Source organism: Neofelis nebulosa, chromosome 2 (genome assembly GCF_028018385.1).
Source record: "Neofelis nebulosa isolate mNeoNeb1 chromosome 2, mNeoNeb1.pri, whole genome shotgun sequence".
Lineage (NCBI taxonomy): Eukaryota > Metazoa > Chordata > Mammalia > Carnivora > Felidae > Neofelis > Neofelis nebulosa.
Genome location: NC_080783.1, coordinates 218,316,076 through 218,337,491, shown reverse-complemented (window position 1 = coordinate 218,337,491; position 21,416 = coordinate 218,316,076). Strand labels below are relative to the sequence as shown.

At 57.2% G+C, this 21,416-nt stretch overlaps 1 protein-coding gene across 5 annotated transcripts in view; it reads right to left on the bottom strand.

Moving 5' to 3' along the window:
• ACOT7 (acyl-CoA thioesterase 7) overlaps positions 1-21,416 on the bottom strand; it is a 100,752-nt gene that overhangs the window by 25,154 nt on the left and 54,182 nt on the right. For all 5 annotated transcript variants that reach the window (XM_058719297.1, XM_058719293.1, XM_058719294.1 and 2 more), the window contains 2 exons: positions 19,020-19,106; positions 2,793-2,909 (listed from right to left, as the gene is read on the bottom strand). In XM_058719297.1, coding sequence (XP_058575280.1) covers positions 2,793-2,909; positions 19,020-19,106 — 204 coding nt within the window. The remainder of the gene's footprint in view (positions 1-2,792; positions 2,910-19,019; positions 19,107-21,416) is intronic.

Below are 21,416 nucleotides of genomic sequence, written 5' to 3'. Positions count from 1 at the left end.
CACATCCCGAGACAAGAGTCATCAGAAGAGAACAGGCAGACGAGAGAGGCCATGTGATGGTGGAGGCAGAGGGTACAGTGATGTGGCCACGAGCCACAAGCCACCAGAGGCTGGAAGGGTCCTCTCTTAGTCCCTCCGGAGGGGCCCTGCCCACACCAGGACTGGGGACTTGGGGCCTCCAGACTGTGAGAGAGCGAACGTCTGCTGTTTGAAGCCCCAGGTCTGTGGTCCCTTGTGGTGCAGCCCTGGGACACACACACACCGCCGTGCAGAGCACTGAACTCCGCCCCAGCCCTGGCCGTGGTGCAGAGGCCTGGCTCTCCCGGCCCCCTCCTGGTAGGGCGGAGGAGATGTTGGATCACGGACAGCAGGAGCTTGGAGGCGGAGCTAGAGCCCCACACGTTTGGACTTCACGGGAATCTCAGCAGGTTTGCATCAGAAAATCAACGCAGAACGAGCGGGAATGTCAGTCTCCGGTCCCCCTCAGCGAGCTCCTGGCACCCCTGGATTGCCTACAGCCAGCAGGGCCCCCCCAGCCTCACGCTGCATGTCCCCCGAAAGGAGCAAAGAACGTGGGAGGACGGGAGCCCGTGACAGTGGCCGCACCTGCAGCGACCTCGGCCCCATGGAACTGAAGACAACACGCGCCCATTCCGTCCCTGAAGTGGGTGTGGCCCTGAGCTGTCAGGACGGAGACCTTGCCTGGGAACGTCGCTGCGGGCTCTCCCACAGAGGAGCCCACAGCTTCACATGGGGATGTTCCTCCGGAAAACAACAGATAAGGTGTGACAGCGTCTAACAGCCCCTGGAGGACATTGGCTGCTGGTTTGGCCCACAGTCCTTGACGCGCCAAATGAGACGTGACCCGAGAAAGCAGAGTGACCTGTCCGCTCCCCAGGGGCGGCACGGGCTCCAGGCCAGGGCTGGGACACCAGCCGGGGGCCCCGGACGGGGACTGTGGGGGCTCAGCACCCGAGGGTGCAGCCGGGCGAGCCCACGCGGCCCACCCCTCACTCTGCCCGCTGGAGGAAACCAGTCCAGAGGAGACTGTCCTGCCAGAAACTACAGTTTCTGAAAATGAAGACCGTTTTCTCTGCATTTTGGAATAAGCGTATCTTTTTAGAAACGGAGAGTGTTCGTCAAGGCAACGCACACACGCGCTGCCCCAGCCGTTGCTGCGTGAGTCCCGGAAAGCACTCTCTGCTCCAAGTAGAGCCCACGGTGTTCCCTGAAAATCGCTAATTCCTACGGACCAGACGCCAATCATTCTCCATCCCCAGAAGTTAACCCTGGTCATATAAGGGCCTGGGGGTGAAGACGTGGGCAGAGGTCGGGGGGGGCGGTGTCAGCCTCATTCTCTGGAGGCTTCCCCAGCTGTGGACCACATCTGCCGAACGGGCTGATGCTGAGCAAACTGGCTGATTCTCTAGAAAAGTCTCTCTTCCTGGTCGGTGGTTCTCAAAGGGCACTCAGGAGACACTGAACAGAGCAAGGTCACGGCCCGTAAAGGTGTCTTCCACCGTGGATTTTGAAGCGGCATTCAACAATGGGGTTCTGGTTGCAGGGAGGAGTTCTCGAGAGAGGGAGGCACGGCCGCACACCACACCCGCGGCCCACGGACGACAAGCCAAGACAGGCAAGGCCGCTCGCCTGGGGTAAATTCTAACAGGGCGCTGGGGTCTCTGGGGCAAACACCTACCAGTTACGAAGGGATTCTGCAGAGGAGAGGGAGCGGCACCGCAGACCTTTTCCTTCCCCTCAGAGCACCCAAATCCAACTCGGCTATGCTTAACGTGCTCCCGGCATGTAGGGCGGGCACGCCCCTCCCCCGCCCCTCCCATTCCAGGACGTTCACTCGCTTGCCGTGTTCTGCGGGACAGAGCGTGGCCGTGCTGGCCCGGGGCCCTCCAGGGTCAGTGAGGCCTGGGGTGGGGGGTGGGGGGGGGGTCACGACAAGCACTGTTTCGCTCGCTCGGCGGCGTGCCTGTCATCACCCGCCACCCCCACCCAGGACCGGTCTGACCCGACAGCTCTCCCCGCGAGGCTGCAGTCACAGCAGGGCTGATCCAGCATCAATGCCAGGCTCTCGCAGCCCTGCAGCCAAGGGCTACATTTCTGGGGCACGGAGCCTCACCTCGGAAGACAACACACACTGAAATCACCGTGTCTCGGGAGGGGACGGCCGCTCCACACCTGCAGCAGCAACGCGGGACGAGCGAGATGAGCCGGCCCTGTCTCCTGTGGTGGCAAACGCACAGGGAGACAGCAGGCGCCGTCTGGGTGGCGGCCGAGTCGCTGGGCCTGGGGACAGGACAAACCCCAGCGCTGTCCCGGGTGGTACAGGCGGGCTGGCCCAGGACTGCGGTCCCTGGGCTTCTCGGCACGGGTCCCGCCACTACTTACATCAAGGGTTATTCCAACGCCAGAGGAAACGTGCACAGTGGCGTAAAGTCTGCTGGCAACAGGTACCAGGACTGTGCACATAAGATGTTCAGAGGGCTCCGTTCGCAGAGCATTTTCAGAAGATGGGTTCACGGTGCGCTTTAGTAGTATTAGGGCCCCCAACACGAGTTATAAATAAGTCTATCAGATTGAAAAGTCAAACGAGCAAATCCTAGCCTCACGGATGCAACTACAGGAACAAAGCACAAAACTCTGGCTTCCTGTCTCTCATGGCAAATGGGCGGACATCAGGGCGCTGGCGGCAACACGGGGTACAAACCAAAAGCGAACCGGCAGAGGGAGCCCGACAGCCAAAGGCCACCTGCCTTCCGTCAGCAGAGTCCCGTTACCTTTTCTGATCTTGTCGTGGAAGTTAATGGCGTCCACAGAAGCGGTGACTATGTTGGTCTTGCAGTGACGTGCGGCCACGATCCCAGCCACCTCGTCCATGAGCTTCATGGTGACACCTGCATGGAGAATGGCCACATGGCAGATGAGACGGGGGGAGGCTACTTCCCACCCCGGGAACAAGTCATGAGAGACAAAGCCCTCCCGCTACCCACGGGCAGGGCCCGCAGCCGGCGCTGGGTACGGGGGTGCACGATTGGGGCATGTTGAGCTTATGATGTAAACCTGGCTTCCTTGGGAGCTCTTGAAAATCACCACAGCTGATGGCCTAGGCCGCTGACAAAACGACGATCTTTTCTCTACCCTCTACAGAGATCACGTTCCTTCGGGAAGGTTTTGTTACCAAATCCACCAGGATGGCCGCACCCAAAGTCAGATGCCAAGTGAGAACGTGGAGAAATCAGGACCCTCACGTATCGCTGATGGGGATGGAAAGAGGGTAGCTGCTTTGGAAACAGCCAGGAGTTTCTCAAAAGGCTGACAAGAGTCACCATACGACACAGTAATTCCACTCCCAGGTATGCACCCAAGAGAACTCAAGGCTCGCGGTCTCACAAAGCTTGTACGCGGATTCCGTGACAGCGTTACTCACGACAGCTCAGATGTGCATCGGCTGATGACTGGATGAAGACAATGTGGCACATCCATAGGATGGAATATTATCCAGCAAGAAAAATAACCCGAGCACGGACCCGCACTACATCACAGAGGAGCTTTGAAAACGTGATGCCGAGTGAAAGAAGCCGTCCCAAAAGACCAGGTGTTGTAGGATTCCCTTTACAAGAAAGGTCCAGAATGGGCAAATCCAGAGAGGCAGAAAACGGATGAACGTTTGCCTAGCGCTGGTGGATCGGGGGGAGGCGGGGAGGGACTGTTAATGGGTATGGAGCTCCTCTCTGGGGGGATGAAAATGTTCTAGAATTGACTGTGGTTTGGTAGTGTAGCTGGGAACACACTAAAAATCAACGACTTGTAACTGCGGAGTTGTATGGCATGTGAATTCTCCATAAAGCTGTTACGTAAAATAAACAAACAAGAAAAGCAGGCTCACAGAAGGTCAAGCTGTCTTCAAAACCTCAGGCTGCAGACATTTGCTCACTGCCATGCTTTAACTTGACGGGATCATGACTGCACAGCCGCTAGTCTCCCCATCCCCAACTCTTGCCCCACCCCCCGTACGATACATCATACTTATTTCATACTTAAACATTGATTTTTTTTATTTTGAGAGAGAGAGAGAGAGAGAGAGAGAGAGGGAGAGAGCGAGCAGGGAAGGGGCAAAGAGAGAGGGAGAAAAAGAATCCCAAGCAGGCTCCATGCTGTCAGTGCAGAGGTCGATGGGGGGCTCGATCCCACGACCCTGAGATCACGACCGGAGCCGAAATCAGGAGTCGGATGCTTAACCCGCTGAGCCGCCCAGGCGCCCCCTACTTAAACATTCAAACCGTGTCTTGTCTTCGGCTGAGCTACAGGAGATTGCCAAGAGTCAACCATTTTTGACCTACAAAAGCAGCAGAGGGGTATCTATCAGAAATCCTAGAAGGCTATGTACATTCACCCTAGGATACAGAACGCCTTCTAAAAACCCGGAGAGAGGCAGAAAACAGACTCTACCCCACTCACGAAAGCCAGGCTCACGGGGGAAGCATGTTTAGGGTAAGGCTTACAGACTCGGATGCCAGTGGGGTCAGGCAGGCGATGTGGGGAGGGGAGGAGGCCGCTGCCCAGACCCGCCTACTGCCTCCCACCCTCAGGAATGAGGGGCCCACGCTACCAGCCTCCCGATGTTTCTAGGCAAGACTCAAACCCACACGTTTATGAAGAATCTACCAATTTTTAAACATTGGTGACTAATTAAAACTCTCTTTACTGTGTGGGGAAAACAAAATATGATATAACTAAAAAGAATACAAGTCCCTTCCGTACTGGACCAGAGGCCTCGCACCAACACAGACGACGCTACTTAAAAGGAACGTGGGAGACGGAGAGGGGCCCTCTGCCTGGGAGAGGAAAACCTGGGGTCCCGTACGCACTTCTCTCCACGTCTGTACATATTTGAGCATTTCCAGAACACAAAGGTTTAAAAAAATACGTTAGTGTTCCAGATGAAAAATAATGCTTTTATTACCAGGACTTTTTAAAAGAAGGTACTGCCACATGATGGTAGGGATGAACGACCATGAGGAGCGGAGACTGAGCTGCGGCCTGCCTGCCATTTTAAAGGTGCCTTCAGAGATAACCGATGCATCGATCTGGTTAGTCCAAGCAGGAAGGGATTGGTAGCCTCATTTTTCAAATGAACAACAGACGCTCAGACACACATTGGTCCGATGCCAGAGACTGCAGACAGAACGCTAGGGAAACGGCTCTTTTGAGAGGAAAGAACTGTCGGCACCAGGTCTTATCTCCAGGCGACTGGGGCTGGGGGCTCCGGCAAGGCCAGGGAGCCTCAGGCCTTGGAGCAGCTCGGCTCGAAGGTCTGAGACAAGGGGTCATACTTTGCTTTGCAAGGAGCCTCCGCTGGGTGGAGTTAGTATCGGAAACGGACACAGGCGCCTCCCCTAAGCCCACCCCGAGGCTCTGGGGCTTTCCTACCCATCCCAGGGGCCTCGGCGAAGGTGGGGCAAGCCCAGGCGTCCCCAGCCCAGCACTCCAAGGAGGGAAAACACAACACGGCACCCGTCACCGTGCTCCTCAGCATGGACCGCGTCCCTGCGGGGGGAATCACTCAGCCTCTGCGTGAACCGAACTGCAGTGTGAGTGTGGCCCTGCATCACGGTGGTTCAGACGGCCTGGGACTGACTGCCCCATCACCCCTGCCTGGTGGGGACCCTGGGAGGGCAGATGGCCCTCTGAGTCCCGGGTTCGGCTACTGCAGGAACAGGAGGCGACGACATCTTCACGCTGGACGAGCCCCGTGCTGCCCGGCAAAGCAGCTACCACTACGAGACGCAGGACTAGTGAAGGTCTGTGAAACTCAACACCTACCTAACTGGAGACTTTTTAGAGATCTGAGGTCTGGAAGAGACACAGAAAAGGAAAGAGAAGTGAAATGTCCCAGAATGTCAGGAAACGGAGTGAGAATCACACACTTTGCTCAGGGGACAAGGGTGGAGCCCAAGTGACAGCGTCCCCTCACATGTGCGAACCACAGAGGGCACCGAAGCAGGTCTGAGACCCACGGACCGCCTCCTGACATGGTGTGGCTTCAGGGTGTGCACGCGTGCGCGGGAGCTTACACATGTGTGGGCAGGAGTGTCTGGGAGTGTGTGTGTGTGTGTGTGTGTGTGTGTGCATGTGCGTTCAGTTTTGCCGAGGGAGAGCCCACAGACCAAGTTCTCCTGGGTCGGTTTGCCTCACAAAGAACTGAGCAGTTCCGGGGCGCCTGGGTGGCTCAGTCGGCTGGGTGTCCGACTTCGGCTCAGGTCATGATCTCGCGGTCTGTGGGTTCGAGCCCCACGTCGGGCTCTGTGCTGACGGCTCACAGCCTGGAGCCTGCTCCGGGTTCTGGTTCCAGAGAGGGAGCTCTCTCTCTGCCCCTTCCCCACTCATGCTCTGTCTCAAAAACAAATAAAAATTGAAAAAAAAAAAAAAAAAAATAGAGCTGTTCCAACAGCTGGACAAGGGGCCCTGCTCCCTGGTTTTGAATCCAGAAGCCATTTTTCCATAGACTTACTCTAAGTACAATAAGTAAACCTTCCTTGAGCAGCCAACAAAAGCTCATTCAGTGTGAAGTATTATTGAGAGAGGCTGTATACGCCATGAAACACCATGGCACCGGCAAAAATTTACACTCAGAAAATGCCGATCCCAGAGTCTAGGAAGAGTTGGACCCAAGAACGGTGAAGAGGCAAGGTCTTGGCAGAAACTGGGGCGGGGGGCACCTGGGGCATTTTAACTAGGAGATTTCAGACGTCTGTAAACAGAACGTGTATTATGTGTGGCTGTCCTTTTCTCAGATGGTGCCACCGCCGGGGTCCTCCTGAGGAGCCAGGGACGAGGAGGATTTTTTGGGAGGAAACGGAGGAGGAGACACCGAAGTCTGGCACGGGAGGTGGGAATAGAGCAGAGAAGAAACAACGATGGCGGCAGCAAGCAGCCCCCGCTCAGCACGCCGCAGTCCCACGGGCTGGGTCGGCCCTGGAGGGAGCCAACTCTGTTTTGCTCCCTGGTAAGCCCTCCGTAAATACTGAGCGCAGGAATGAATGAATGAACACCGACGCTCCCTGGACAGCAGCCCTGTGAGGTAGGCACATCATGGCCTCCAGTTTTCGAAAGACACAGCACTCGCTTGGGGTAGAGCGGGGACCAGCCCCTGGTCACGGGGTGCCAGAGGCCACGCCACGCTGCCTCTCCATCCAGGACCTGCAACCCTGAGATTTGAGGCAGCATTCCTAACCGAGGCGGGATACAAAGAGAGAGCAAGGCCATGGTGACAGGTGGGGGTGGCAGTAAAATTAGCGGGTGTGGGTGTGGAAGGTCTCGAAACCAGAGCTGCCAGCCGTGAGCCACCAGGCAGTGTCATCAACTTCAGGGTCTGGGAGGCGGGGAGGACGGTAGGGAGGAGGGAAAGGCAGAGTCTGAACTGGAAGTATGTTTGGAATGCAGGAAGTACCCACAACCAACTTCTTGTTTATAAGTCCGGAAAAGCAGAAGCCATTAAGAATAAAAGAATAAATGGACAAAGGACGTACTCAGGACTGGGCTTTGGCCCAGTTTGCAGGTAGAGATTCTCCAAGTGATTTCACGGTTATTCAAAATATTGCAGGATCCAGGGGCGCCTGGGTGGCTCAGTCGGTCAAGGGTCCGACTTCGGCTCAGGTCATGATCTCACGGTTCATGGGTTCGAGCCCCGTGTCGGGCTCTGTGCTGATGGCTCAGAGCCTGGAGCCTGCTTCCGATTCTGTGTCTCCCTCTCTCTCTGCCCCTCCCCCACTTCTGCGCGCTCTCTCTCTCTCTCTCTCTCTCTTTCTCTCTGTCTCCCAAAAATAAATAAAATGTAAAAAAAAAAAAAAATTAAAAAAAAATATTGCAGAATCCAGAGCATGTGTTGACCAGGAGAGGCTCCGAGCCTGGGACAGACTCCGGAGAAAGACAGGAGCAGCTGGGTGACCTCCTGCTCCCAGATGCCCCTGTCAGCCCCCAAGCTGCATCCCCAGACCATCTGTATCACATGTGACATGGAGGCCAGCACCAGGTGGGGACGTGCCTGACAGTGTCCCCGCCCAATTCGGAACCTGGTGTAGAGTGCTCAGGAAAGGGTCGTGCTGAATGAATGAATGAATGAATGAACGAATGAACGAATGAACGAAGGATCGCCAGCTACGGATCACATTCAACTCAAGGACACTGCTCCAGTCGGAGCCGTAGGGTCCATATTTGGGTAACAGTCTGGTCCACTGTCACTCGCTGCTGAGGCCACAAGGGCCTGCTTATCTGGTCCAGAGCCAGCTGTGTCAGGGGATCTGTCAGATAAGGCTGGTCTTCAAAACTACCTGCTACGTCTGCTGAGGGTGACATTTAAAAAGATAGCCTCCCCCTGACCACAAGAGCTAGCATACAAATCTGAGCTGGGACAGCTGCAAACCTCACACAGAATGCTGGCATTTTATAGCCAAGGCCGCTCATGGATGGAGTCCACAGATTCTAGGACCCAGATTGGGGCACAGGCATGGTGGCAGCACGTGTGTCTCTTAGGAGATTGTGCCCCAAATTGGGGGTTCAACCCGGGTACCAGGAACAGTGACTCACAGAGGCAGTGGGCAGTCAGGGTGGGCAGCAATACCCACACTGCAGGACAGGTCTGCTCTGCAGGGGACAGCCGAGGGGGGCGGCAGGGTCCAAGCTCCAGGAAGGCTGTCACCTGGACCAACTCTGCCCACGTCCGTCAACCCATGCCTCTAAGGGAGGCCACGGCAGGCTCGACAAGAAGGGACGGCGAGGCAGACTCTAGGGCTCACTACATGGAAAAGCTCTGTCCACAGCTCAAGTGTTTGGCCTTGAAAAGAGAGGTCTCCTGGTGCCCACAGCGTTCGAGGGAAGCGTGGCATCAGAGCTGGAGGCAGAAAGGTCTGCCAGAGAAGACAGGCCTCGCTGGCAACCTGCCCGCGGCTCCTGGCAGCCCCCAGCGTCTCTGTTCTTACAAATGCGTACTTCAGCCGCTCCCAGACAAGGCAAGGATGCCGTGGTCCTTTGGGGTCCTGCGTGTCAAGTGACTTCTGGTGTCCACTTAGAGGGAAGAGAGCTGATCTCATAAGAGTCAAGATTGTAATAAGATGCTGATTTCAAGCTGCCTGTCCCCTCTTCCTGGTGGGGTGAGGAACAGCCCTGGACACAGCACTGAGCGGGGCTGGTTCTGGGACATTCTCGTTACCTGCTGCTAAGGCAAAATGATGAGGTCACATGGCCCGTGCAGAGAGAAGATCACGAAAGGCCTCATCCCGTCCTGACACGTTTGCAAGGCCTGTTTCCACAAAACTCAGTATCTATGATGGAAGGCGCCATAGGTCACAAGCCGTGTGTCCACTGAGAAAAGTACATTTTGTTAAAACCAAACAACACCCTCCCCAGTGGAAACCCCCCTGACCAGTTCGCGACTGGTGTCCCCCTAACTTTGCTACTGGGCCCTCAGTCTGGCCAGAGAAGCCAAAGCCACCAGCCGTCCTTGACACTGTCACCACCTCTTGTTCGCTCTTCAACACTTAAACTCCCAAGTGCCCGAGCCTTCCCCAAAGTGCCTCTGCCCAGGGTCCCACTGGAAAAGCTTGTCAATGTCTTCCCATTTAGGTACAAGAGGTGCTCCCGGTGATGGGAAAATCGCTCTGGCAAATTACAGTCTGTCATGTGCTGTCCTCATTACCCAAGCTTCGCCATTTAAAAAATGACAACAAAATTGTAGACGTGCTGTCCTTGGACTCCACATCCATTGCAGGAATCATGGGAAGGCAGAGAATGAGACCCGCTCGGCCCCCAACATACAGATAAACATCGGGTACCGGAGATATTTTTGAATCTCACATTTAACTGCTCAAGGGTTTTTCAAGTATCGACAGCGTGTCGGCTGGCTTAAAAATAGAGGCTTAAATTTATTTTCCCAGGCCCGACTGGCGGACTGGGTCACGCTCGCCTACAAACCCGCAGCAGCCGTGAGCAGCTCAGCGCCCAGAGCCACTGCCTGCGCTGTGGGTGGCGATTTGAGATGCCCCCGTTTCTATATTTAATCCCAACTGACGGAGTGTGGGTGCCAGCCTCCTATATTAAGAAAACAATAGTAAGTTCATCCTATTTTCACTGGCCCACCCCCAGTAACGGCAAGGGGTTATTCTGAGAGCCCGTGGGGTGACAGCCTCCTGAGACGGTCTGGCTTCTCCCTCCCAGGTTCCCAATGTACCTGTGGTCATCTCTGTGAACCAGGGCCAGGGGCAGGGGACTATTCAATGAGGTAATTAATAAGGATTCTTTTTAGCAACTGACACACAAGGTGGTAAAGATGGGTTTCTGATGCCAAAGTGTCAAAAGCGGGAACTCTGGCGGGGGCCTCAGACATAGCCCAGGAGCATCCCAGACCCAGGGAGTCAGGAGAAAGGGCTGCCCGGCCATGCTTTGCCCCTCACCCTCGGTGTCAGGGGACTCGAGAAGGTCACAAGCGAATGCGCCTCCTGCCGTTTGAGAGTCGACGCTTCCCTGTTCTGAACAAGGCAGCAGGGAAAGTGGGGCAGGCGGACTCCTGCCCCAACAGCCAAGGGAGACTGGGGATAAGGTGGCGGTCCTGCGCATAAATCCCCTCGGTGCTCCCCGCTTCGAGAAGGGCAGGCCGAGGCCTGGAGTCCACGCAGGGCAAGGTCGCGTCTCTGCAGGCCAGGCACCAGTGCGAATCAGTTTCCTCAAAGGAAACACTCAAGTCGGGGTGAAGGGCTGCAGAGCTGGGAGCCCTGTCAGGTCAGAGTCATGCTCAAGATACTGAACAGGAAAGCCACTGTTAGGGGATATCCGCGCCCCTAGTGATGCAGCAAAACAGGAAGCGAAAGTTAATTAATCTGGCACCAGAGACAGAAGATCCCAGTGCACTGGCAGAGGAGAGCATTCTGACGCTGTATGGTTGACCGGGTTTCTCCAGCAAAACGCTCTCACTTCCGGAAGAAAAGCGGGACCGCCGGCCAGCCACACACGTCTCCCAGGCTGGAGGAGACCACTGAGAGGGCCAGGTGGCCGGAGGAGACCCGTTCCCGGGGTGGGCGTCAGCAGGGTCCTCACCGCCGCCAGCCCCGGACGGCAGGAGCGGCACCCGGGGTCTCCTGCCCTGCTCCCCACGGCCGCCTGCCTGGACACAAAGCTGCTCTCTGCGGCTTCGGACGCCGAGAACGACTTTCGCAAAACCAAAGATTCTTAGAAAGTGAGAACGGGGAGGAATGCGGCCGTCACCGGCACACCTGTTGGCCGCATGATGACGAAACTGAGACCCAAACCCGCATTCGTGTGCTCACCTCGGGGCCCCACGAGGCCAGTTCCCCAAGAGTCAGAAACGTGCCTCACTCCTCTCTTTTCTCCCTCCTCCCCAGCCAAGGCCTCGACACACTGTCTGCCACGCAGCAGGGGCTCCAGTTAAATGAGGCCACAAAACTGGAAAGGAGCATCTGTGCCTTATTCTGGATTTTGCAGTGAAATCAATTCCTCCCACAGGTGCTGTTTCCCAATGGAAACCAAGCAGTAAGAGCATCCGGGCGGGAGGCCTCCTCCTGCACCTCGTCTCCCAGATGTCCTCTGCTTGGGCCACCAGGCTTCTCCCTGCCCGTGTACCACCCACCTCCCTCCCTTCTGCCTTCTCCCTTAGGTGCCAGCTAAGCTGTGCAGTCCCCCAGCCTTGGGACCCCCGGGAGCCACGCGTGGCCCCTTGGCTGCCTGATGTTTGTGTGGCGTGTACGAGATCTGTCTCCCGCCGCTTCAGGCGGGCGGCGTCGACGTGGTGCTCTGCCGCGACCCTGGACCTCACACCCCCTCCCGCGCTCCTCCTGCGGGGCCGCCTCTGCTGCCGTGCTGTGGCCCTGCTTCCCTTGCAGGTCTACTCTGCTCCAGGCCCTGCACTCAGTGCTGGGGATGCAGCCGTGAGCACGTCACGCCAAGTCCCCACCCTGTGAGCCTGCGCTCCAGGAGGGGTGGGTGGTGAGCGCCTGTGAACACAGACAGCAGGTGGGGGTGGGGTCTACCTAACACAGGGTGCGGTGAGGGGGTTGGGGGGGGGGGTGGACGGTGTGGGCAGGGTCCACAGCTGGAAGTGCCCCAGGTGTCCTGGGACTGTGAAGGGGGAGAGCAAGGCAAGAGGGGGGACAAGATAAGGGGGGTCGGAGAGGCACAGGGGAGGGCCCTCCTGGAAAGCCTCATAAGGACAGAAGCGGCACAAATAAAAAGATCTGGTGTCTCCTGGGAGTGAGACAGGAGCCACCACAGGGTCTGGAACAGGCTCGGCTTGACTGGATTTCTGGTGTAACGGGCTCGGCGAGGCTGCAGCATTGGGAAAAGAAGTGGTTCAGGGAAGTCGGGAGACCAGGCAAGAGGCCATTTCCCTGGTAATGGGGACTTGGCGGGGGAGGGCGGTGGAGGAGGTGAGAGCTCACATTCTGGTATGTTCTGAAGGTGGAGCCCAAAGGACGGGTTGATAGATGAGGTGGGGAGTCCGCAAGAGAGCCAGCCAGGCCACAGGAGATCACGGGGATTCTGGCCAGATCACCTAGGGGATGGCCTAGCTGCCACTACAGGGGGACGCCTGGGAACAGGGTCTGGGGGACCCAAGGACCTCAGCAGCCATCCCAGGGTGGGGGGTCCTGAGGACTCAGCTGGAGTCCAGGTGAGTCCCAGAGGGATTCCCAGAGAGAGAGAGAGCTCAGGGTGCAGGGAGGGGAGGAAGGGGTCTGGGGAGGGAGCTTGAGACGGGCCGGATGAACTGTGAGTGCCGAGAAGGGCTCTCTGGCTTTGGCTCTGGCAGGTCAGAGGGCTCCTCAACAGGAGGGAGGTGCTGGGAGCAGGTTCGAGAGAGGATGATGAGAGAGACAGGAGGGACGGTGCGCAAGCGGCTTGCCGAGAAACCAAGCTGAAAGGGGCAGTGGAGGCATGGGGCACAGGTGGGCTGGGGACACCACTCTGCCAGGAAAGAGATGACTGGCCTCCAGTTGGCCTGAGGACACCAAGGCCACTGTGACAATGGAACATCAGCGACTCTGAAGACAAAGGTTTTAGGGCAGTCATGACTCCATCATTCATTCTTTTTCCAGCTGCAGAGCTGGGAGCCTTGTCAGGTCAGTGAGGTCACTCTAGAAATCAGGGGCCCCAGCCCAGCCAGTGCACACCCGCCTCCCCCAGACCGCCAGAGTGCGTCGGAGCTAGGGGTAGGGGCCCCAGCGGTACACTCACTTGCAGACTCACGACAGCACAGGACAGAAAGCCCCTCGCTCTGGCCCCTTCTTCTCTGAAACAGCAGCATTGGCTCCCGGAGCCCATCACTGCTCACCCTTACCATGCGGGGCGTCCATTCACTGCTCTGACGACACCCGGGGCCGGGGTGCAGGCATGGCTGAGGCTGAAGAGGCAGCCTCAGCAAAGAGGCAGAGTCATTCCAGTCAGTGACCACCCCACCCTCAAAACCAGGTGCCAGGCGGGGTGAGGCAGAAGGCATGGCTCCCCCACTGGACGTGGCCTGCACACAGGCCTGTCCTACGAGTGGGAAAGACGCCAGCCTGCCAAGTGGGACCCAACCTGGCAGCTTGGTCTAGGGACACTGGAGCTCCATCCGCAGTTTGACTTACTGCCTGCGATTCTAACAGAGAAAAACTGCCAATAGCTTAGGACCCCCCTCCTGGACTGAGAGCCTGTAAGCTCCCTTCCTCTCCCAGCTTTGGGGTCTTTCACAGGGTAAATAAAGAGGACAAAAATAGGGGCACCCGGGGGGCTCTGTCAGTTAAGTGTCCGACTCGATCTGGTCTCAGGTCACGATCTCACGTGCCCCACGTCCGGGTCTACGTTGGCAGTGAGGAGCCTGCCTGGGATTTTCTCTCTCCCTCTCAAAATAAATAAATAAACTCAAAAACAGAGGACAACGATAATTGGCTGTAGGAACAATGTTCTCCCTCTTCCAGCTTTTAAGTAGTAGCATGAAGCAGGGTGCTGGGCGGCTGTCGTAGGGACACCTGGCAGACAAAAGAAGGTTTCAGAGCTGGGAATGGTTTTCAAAGGCAGGAAACACACTCTGGGCGCTGGATCCAAGCAAGGTTCACCCTTCCTGGCTGTGTCCTCTCCCCCAGGCCGTCCCGACCAACAGAATCACCGGGCAGCTCCAGCAACTGGAACACCTGGGCCTCCCCATGGCCTCCGGTCCTACTGGCGGGGCCCGGGCATCTGCATTTTTTTTTTTTAAATTTTTTTTTTTTCAACGTTTTTTATTTATTTTTGGGACAGAGAGAGACAGAGCATGAACGGGGGAGGGGCAGAGAGAGAGGGAGACACAGAATCGGAAGCAGGCTCCAGGCTCTGAGCCATCAGCCCAGAGCCCGACGCGGGGCTCGAACTCACGGACCGCGAGATCGTGACCTGGCTGAAGTCGGACGCTTAACCGACTGCGCCACCCAGGCGCCCCCGGGCATCTGCATTTTTGAGTGCCCTGGTGATCCCCGCGGGCAGCAAGAATGAGACCACAATCCACAACCTCTCAGGATAGTGGACAGACCAACACTGTGGGAAAGATGAGCCGGCCAATGGGGCAAAACCCCTGAAGGGGGCAGGAAGAGGGTCCAAAGCCCAAACGGAGGGCCGACCCCACAAAAGCTGGCGAGACTGGCGGGTAAGACCAGCTGCAAAGGCTGTGCTGGCAGGGGCGGGGCCTGGCAGGGGCGGGGCCTGGCAGGGGCAGGGCCAGAGCTGCAGGCATCTGATTCCATCTCAGGAGCAGCCGAGGTCCCCCGACCTATGGGTGCTTGGGGTGTTCAGGACCCGGTGGGGGGTGGGGGGGAGGGCACAGCCATCCAGAGCAGTGACTGCAGAGGGAGGGTTTAAGCACAGCACGGGGAGGGGGGCCCGGAAACTGCAGACCACACAATTTGTTATTGAGGAAGGCAGACAGCAGGAAGATGGTGGGAGGGCCCTGGGCAGAGGCTAGAATGAGCAGTGAGGATCGGGGAAGGGGGACAGGCAGAGGTGTGGGCAGACTCCCTGGATTTCTGAACGGGAACCTCAGAAGCCGTAAGGTGACGCACCAATGCCTCCAAGTCCCTGGGAAAGCATGCCAGACACAAACTGCAGATAAACCACTGAGCCCCGAGAGAGTGCCCCCCATCAGTTCTCCCTTTCTTCTATAGCAACTCCAGTGTTCGACAGACACATCTGGCCAGCTAGACCCACCAGCGGACGTGAGCGTTGGGTGCAGTTTCCCGGGAGCCCCACTGCCTCTGGGCGGAACACTGGTGCCACATTGTGCTGCCGCCCGGCAGAAACAGGGCCACCCCAGGGACAGCAGACCGAGGCAGAGGGAGCCTCCACGCAAGCCCCTGACCTCTCACAACTGCATCATTACACAGGACACAATAGTCCTCTGTCTCGTGGAAGCCACCATTTCGGGCCTTCAGCCCAGCGGCTGAATCTTTAAAAATGTTTTTTAATGTTTTATTCATTTTTGAGAGGGGGAGAGAGAGAGAGAGAGAGAGACAGAGTGTGAGCAGGGGAGGGGTGTGGGGGGGCGGGGAGACACAGAATCCGAAGCAGGCTCCTAGCTCCGAGCCGTCAGCACAGAGCTCGACGCGGAGCTGGAACTCACAAACCATGAGATCATGAGCCGAGCCGAAGTCGGACGCTTAACCGACTGAGCTGCCCAGGCGCCCCTGGACTTTTAATCTGGCTAATACATACCTTTCACGGGAAGCCACTGGAGGACGTGTTCCATCTAAACCAGCAAAGAGGAAACGGGAAGCTCTAGGAGTCTGAGCGCCTGGCCCCGGGGAGCCGTGCAGCAGGTGCAGGGAACGGGCGGGCCGGCTTGGGTGGGGGGAGGGCACTCTCTCCAGGGAAACGCGTACCGAACGACTGCCTGGCGGGCAAGACTGTACTGAGAAGCATTTTACAGAGGCAGGGAGGCTTAGCTGGGCGTTCAAAGTCGGTGGAAGATGAGGTGACGAGGAGGGACCGCGGTGACAAAGCCACACGGCGACGCAGTCGTGGCGCTCTGCCTGGCGTGGCGCGGGCGGTACTCACGCCAGCGGAGTCTGAGGATGATGCGCCGAGAGGCCCGGGGAGACGGAGCCACAGACATCCGAGCAGCACAGCCAGAGCGCCGCTCAAGTGAAGCGAGGGCAGGGGCAGCTGGGTTTGGTTAAAGGCCGTCTTGGACCCCCTTCCACAGAATACCTCGGTTTCAAATAATTAATTAAAAGTTTTTTTAAAGTGCCAAAGGGAAAAAATCCAAGGCCGCCAGAAGTTCAGAAGTGCAGAATTCGTGCGGAGGACACCTCCAGTCCGCCCTGAGCGGGACGCTGGGCCACCCCCCAGGGAGCCCCCCACTATGGTCGTGGTCGGGCTGGTGGCGAGCAGAGACACCCCCTCCCGGGGAATGGCCCACAGAGGGCCAGGCAGGGAGCAGCCCAGAGGAAGAAAGAGGCATAGGGGGCGCCTGGGGGGCTCACTTGTTAAACGTCTGACTTCAGCTCAGGTCACGACGTCACGGTTCATGGGATCGAGCCCATGACTCCGCCTCAGAGTAAGATGCTTACTTTCGGGCTCAGATACCTGTGTTTTATCCTGTCACGAAGTAAGGTCAATCCCCATTCTCACCGAGTGTTTTCAGCAAGGATGGGTGTCGGGCGAGTCTATGAAAAGGTCCTCACTGTGGCATGACCCTAAACCCCCCCCGGATATCTGCCAAGTTGCCCCCTCAGGGGCCACAACCGACAGTGGGCGAGGGGAGTCCTCACCCAGGACCCAGGGAAGGCGGAGGCCAAACCCCAGGCTGACGCTTGTGCGGAGGCCCTGACGTCAGAAGCAGGGGGGCACAGACGGCGGTCCCTCCCGGCACACTGGGCCAAGTTCCTCTGCACAGCCTCCTGCCAGCTCCCTGCTGCTCCTGCCTCCCTCAGTGAGTCACCGGAGGTCCCGTCCACGCACCCAGGACGGGACGCAAGACTGGGCATCTGACTGGCGTCCCGTATTCCATCTGGGACCTCCTCCCACACCCGCTACGCCCCTCACCAGTTTTAGCACAGCCAGCGGCCGGCGTCTGTGCTGTGTGTTTCTAAGTGGTGGGACAGGAGCGGGTTCACAAGATTAAGACTATCTCGGGTGTGAAAATCACAGAAAATGGCACGGGGGAATGGTTTCTGAAAGACACATATGCGGTACAGGATGACTGAATAAAAGCCAAATTGGCATCCATTTCCACGCAAGAGCTTCCCCTGCGATTGGCACCTACTGAATTACAGGTTAGAGGCAACTTTGATTCAAATGAGTTTAGACACCATCTATCGACAGCATTCTCTCTGTAGGAAAACACCATAAAATCCCAGGTCTCTCGCGGGTGTTTCCAGCACAGTGTTAATTTTGTTGATTCGCTCCCGGTGAGTTAGCCGGACGCCGTTCAGAGATCGCATTTGATAAAAATATTAGGTGTGTTTTTTTTAACTTGTGGGCACAAAACCCCTACTAAAATAGGCATTAAAAACTGTAAAGCCATCGCAAACATGCCTTCGATGCGCTTCTTAAAAAACCGTGCCGGTATCGAACGGACGCAGCAGCCCAGGCCCCATGGGTGAACACGATAACCCGTGGGGTTCCAGATTTCCAACAACTCCCTCACACCCTCCTGCCCGTAAAGACAGAGCCCAGGCTTTTCAACAAGGAGACAGCGGATGGAGGAAACACCACCATCCCGAACTTCCAACACGTGGACGAGACAAGCAAAAGTTCTAGCACAGAGTTTCACAAATTCCCGGCGGGATGGAGCTCAGGCAGGCTGAAAGGCCGTTCTCAGCAGTTACAGGAGCCTGGGCTCGGAAGAGGGCCCCCCACTTCCAGGAGGCAGGTGAGGGCTGGTGGAGAAGAGGAGGCGAGACGGCTTATGAGACCGCCCTGTCCTCAGAGTACGGAGATGCCCTGCCTGCCACCACACGCACGCGCCTGGAAAGTACTGTTGGTTGCAAAGCACGGCCTCCGATGGGTAGGATCTAAGTGAATCGCATCTAAGGGCACCGCCGCCAGCATTTAGTTGAGAGAGGAAGACAATCATGGAATTAAAAATATACACGTATATGTACACAAAAAGAGGACTAGCTAAAAAAAAAAAAAAAAAAAAAAAGAAACCAACTTAAAAAATATATCTCAAATCCCACAGCCCATTATCCTACGCTTCTCAACCTGAAAGTAATCTGTGCCTCCTGTTCACGAAACAGGTCCCTGGAAAGAGGCTCTTTGGCTCTGTGAGGCCCCGGAGGCCACACAAACAGTAAGATCAAGACTCGCTCCTGAGGCCTCCTGGTGGAAGTATCAGTGTAACCCTGCACAGAGCGGTACCACGTGAGCTGGGCTTTGAAGGATGAATAGGAGTTTTCTGAGGAGAAAATGGAAGAGCTGGGTACTCTGGGCAATTGGAAATGAGAGCATAAAGGAAGGGCATTGTGTCAGTGCCTGTGTATCTATTGTTTTCTGTAAATCACAAAAAGCAATTACACTTCACTAAGGTAAAAAGTGCCCCCTGTGAACCCGGAGCTAAGTCCTCCCTAAGTCCCGCCGTACTTCCCGAGCCTTATTTAAGGTGGAGTCTGACCAAAGGAAGAAATAAAGAACAACCCAGCGGCAAAACCATGTTCAAGGAGCCACTCTTTGTTGGCGGGTCACACTGTTACTCCCTGGTGACATCACTGTCCCCGGGAAGGCCCTGGCCCGACCCACAGGCGTCCACCAAACACCTCACGATTATATGGTCCTGGGGTGGCGAGTGACCCTCCATCAGGACAATCATCCATCTGACTCTCGTTTCCAATTTTAAAAACAGGCGCCGACTGTATTTCGGTGATTTATTATGCAGCTTCTTAAAAGTTTAAACTTCTCCTTCATTAAACACACGAGCCTAAACTAGGTCAGACGGCAGCCTGGCTCCCGGGGGATTAACGGGGACGTGCAAACGGGAGCCGCTGTCTTCTTACCTCCGTGCACGAAGCCGTGCAGGGTGCAGTCGGAAGGCCCCACCAGGTGGATCAAGCTGGACTGGCTGTAGCTGACCGTGTTCGGCTCTGGAATTGCAAAGGAGAGAGATTAGGCCTGGGGAACAGATCGCCGCCCGCGACGGAGCGCTACGCCGAGCTGACGGCTCGGGGGTGATTTCTCAACATGCTCCGGCCGGGGAAGGGGAAGGCTTTCTCGGAGGCTGATCAGCCGCTCTGTCGGTGGGTCCTGAGGTCACTCCCCGTGTCCCCAACAAGGCCCTGTCCCGAGCCACAGGCAGCCAGCAGACACCTCGCCGCTACACGCTCCCAGGGCTGTGGGCACTCTCCATCGGGACGGTCTTCGGTCTGGCTCTGACTCCCATTTTGTAAATGATCGTGGACAATGTCGCAGAAACTTACCATGCAACCTCGCAAGCGTGTACATTTATAGCTCACCGAACGCAACGGTGAGGTGGAAACCAGGAACCTGAGGCCACAGGCTCGGCCTCCCCGGGAGCACCCTGGGACTCCCGCCAGTCCCCAGTCTGCCCAGGAAGACTCGGCACCCAGAGGCATGGCAGCCTCTCCCTCCCAGTCACCGCCCCAGCTCACCAAATCCCTGGAGGGCATCCCTCCCTCCCTTGATGATGCTGCCGAAATAGCCGTTAAGAGGCTACGCTTAAAACCAGACGTGATAAAACCCTGTCCCCAGAAGGCGGTTGTCATACCGCGGCACTGCCTCCTCTAACACGTGCGGGTAACACGGGTATAAGGTCTTCTGAGCAGACCCAGCCGCCGCTCCCACCTTCCGGAGCCTTCCGGGCAAGGATGACCCTCATTTGTCTCTTGCCCGGATGGCTGGTGTTCAGGAGGGGCGACCCTTCCTGCCCCAGCCGGGCGGGCCCATGGGGAAGCCGGCCCACAGGGCCACTGAGTGACGGGGACACAGTGCAGATGAGCAGGGGTCCTCTCTACGTGGGGCTGTGCACGGAACAGTCTGCACAAACGCTAATGTCGCCCTGCAGGCAAGAGCTGGTGGCACGCCGGTGTCTCCCCAGCACCACCCGTCCTCCCGAGACTGTCTGACGCTCCTCCCTACGGAATTCAAACCACCTGCTGGCCTGAAGGGGTCACAAGGCAGGGAAACTGGAGCCCGTGGAAACTGAGACCGTGAAGTATTTAACTCCAAACTCAAGACATTTTGTACTGGTCCTCGAGCCTCACAGCTTAGAGTGATTCAGACTCAAGTTCTGAGCACTTGTGTCACATGCTGTCCACTGAGAGGCCCCCGTGGAAGGCGGAAGAGGCCCTTGGCTGCGTGGGAAGCCATGAAGTGGCTCCAACTCTGGAAGGGGGGGGGTGTCTGGTTCTCAGGGGCAGTCGGTTCTCACCTCTAGGGGGTCCCACGACTGGCCCTGCTCCCCCCACCTTCCTTCCTGGCTCACTGTGTGCGGTCAGAGGCAGGGGCCGGCTCCCGCGTGAGGTCCCAGCTCCTGCCTCGGGCTCTGCTGGGGGGTAGGAAGCAGCATCCCGTCCTGGGGTCAGGAGCTAGTGGAGGGTTCCCACGTGAGAGGCCACATTCTGGGGACTTGGCCATCCAGCCCACCCGTCTGGATGTGGGTCAGACTCTCATCACAAGGGGCCCCTCCATGAGCTGGTGGACAAGGACACTACCCAAAACCAACCGACAGACGACAGGGACAACTCCAAGAGAGGGGGGATGGGGTAACATCAAAAGCAGCGGGAAAGGCGCTCCAGGTGTCTCCTGGTGCCGCGGGGACTGCACGTAGTGCAGACGGCCCGTGGCTTTGACTCCAGGGAAGAGATGCTCCTCCCAGCTGCCACTTGAGTGCAGGCCTCCCAGGCCCTAGGGGTGTCCAGGATTCTGCCCTCCCCGGTTTCTAATTTCACTGGGAAATGGCAAAGACACACCCCCAAATCCCTGTTGTGCTATGGGAGGTGCAGGTAACGGTCCCTGCTGGTGAGGGTGCACCCAGCCATGGCCACGCCTACAGCCGGCCTTGGGGGCTCAGACACCTGGAGCGTCCCTGCCTGGGGACAGCCGGAGAAACCACAAAGCACACTGATGACGACCCTCTCCTCGCCTGTCAGAGAAACACCCCCAGTCAGCGCTGTCCGGTCCACAACACGCTGATCTCAAACGCCGACTCCCTTGAGCCCTGTCTCTGCAAAGCATGCGAGCGGACAGCAGAAAGGCCCCGAGAGCCAAGGGGGCCTGCTCTGCTGCCCGCGTTCGTGTCCTACTCATAAAAGACGCGAAAGCCACTCTTGCAGCACAAATGAAAATTCAGTCTCAAATCTGGCCCAATCTCAGGAACTGCTTTGACCAGCAAAGAGGTCTGCAGGTGAAGGTTTTAAAACATCAAACCATGGAGA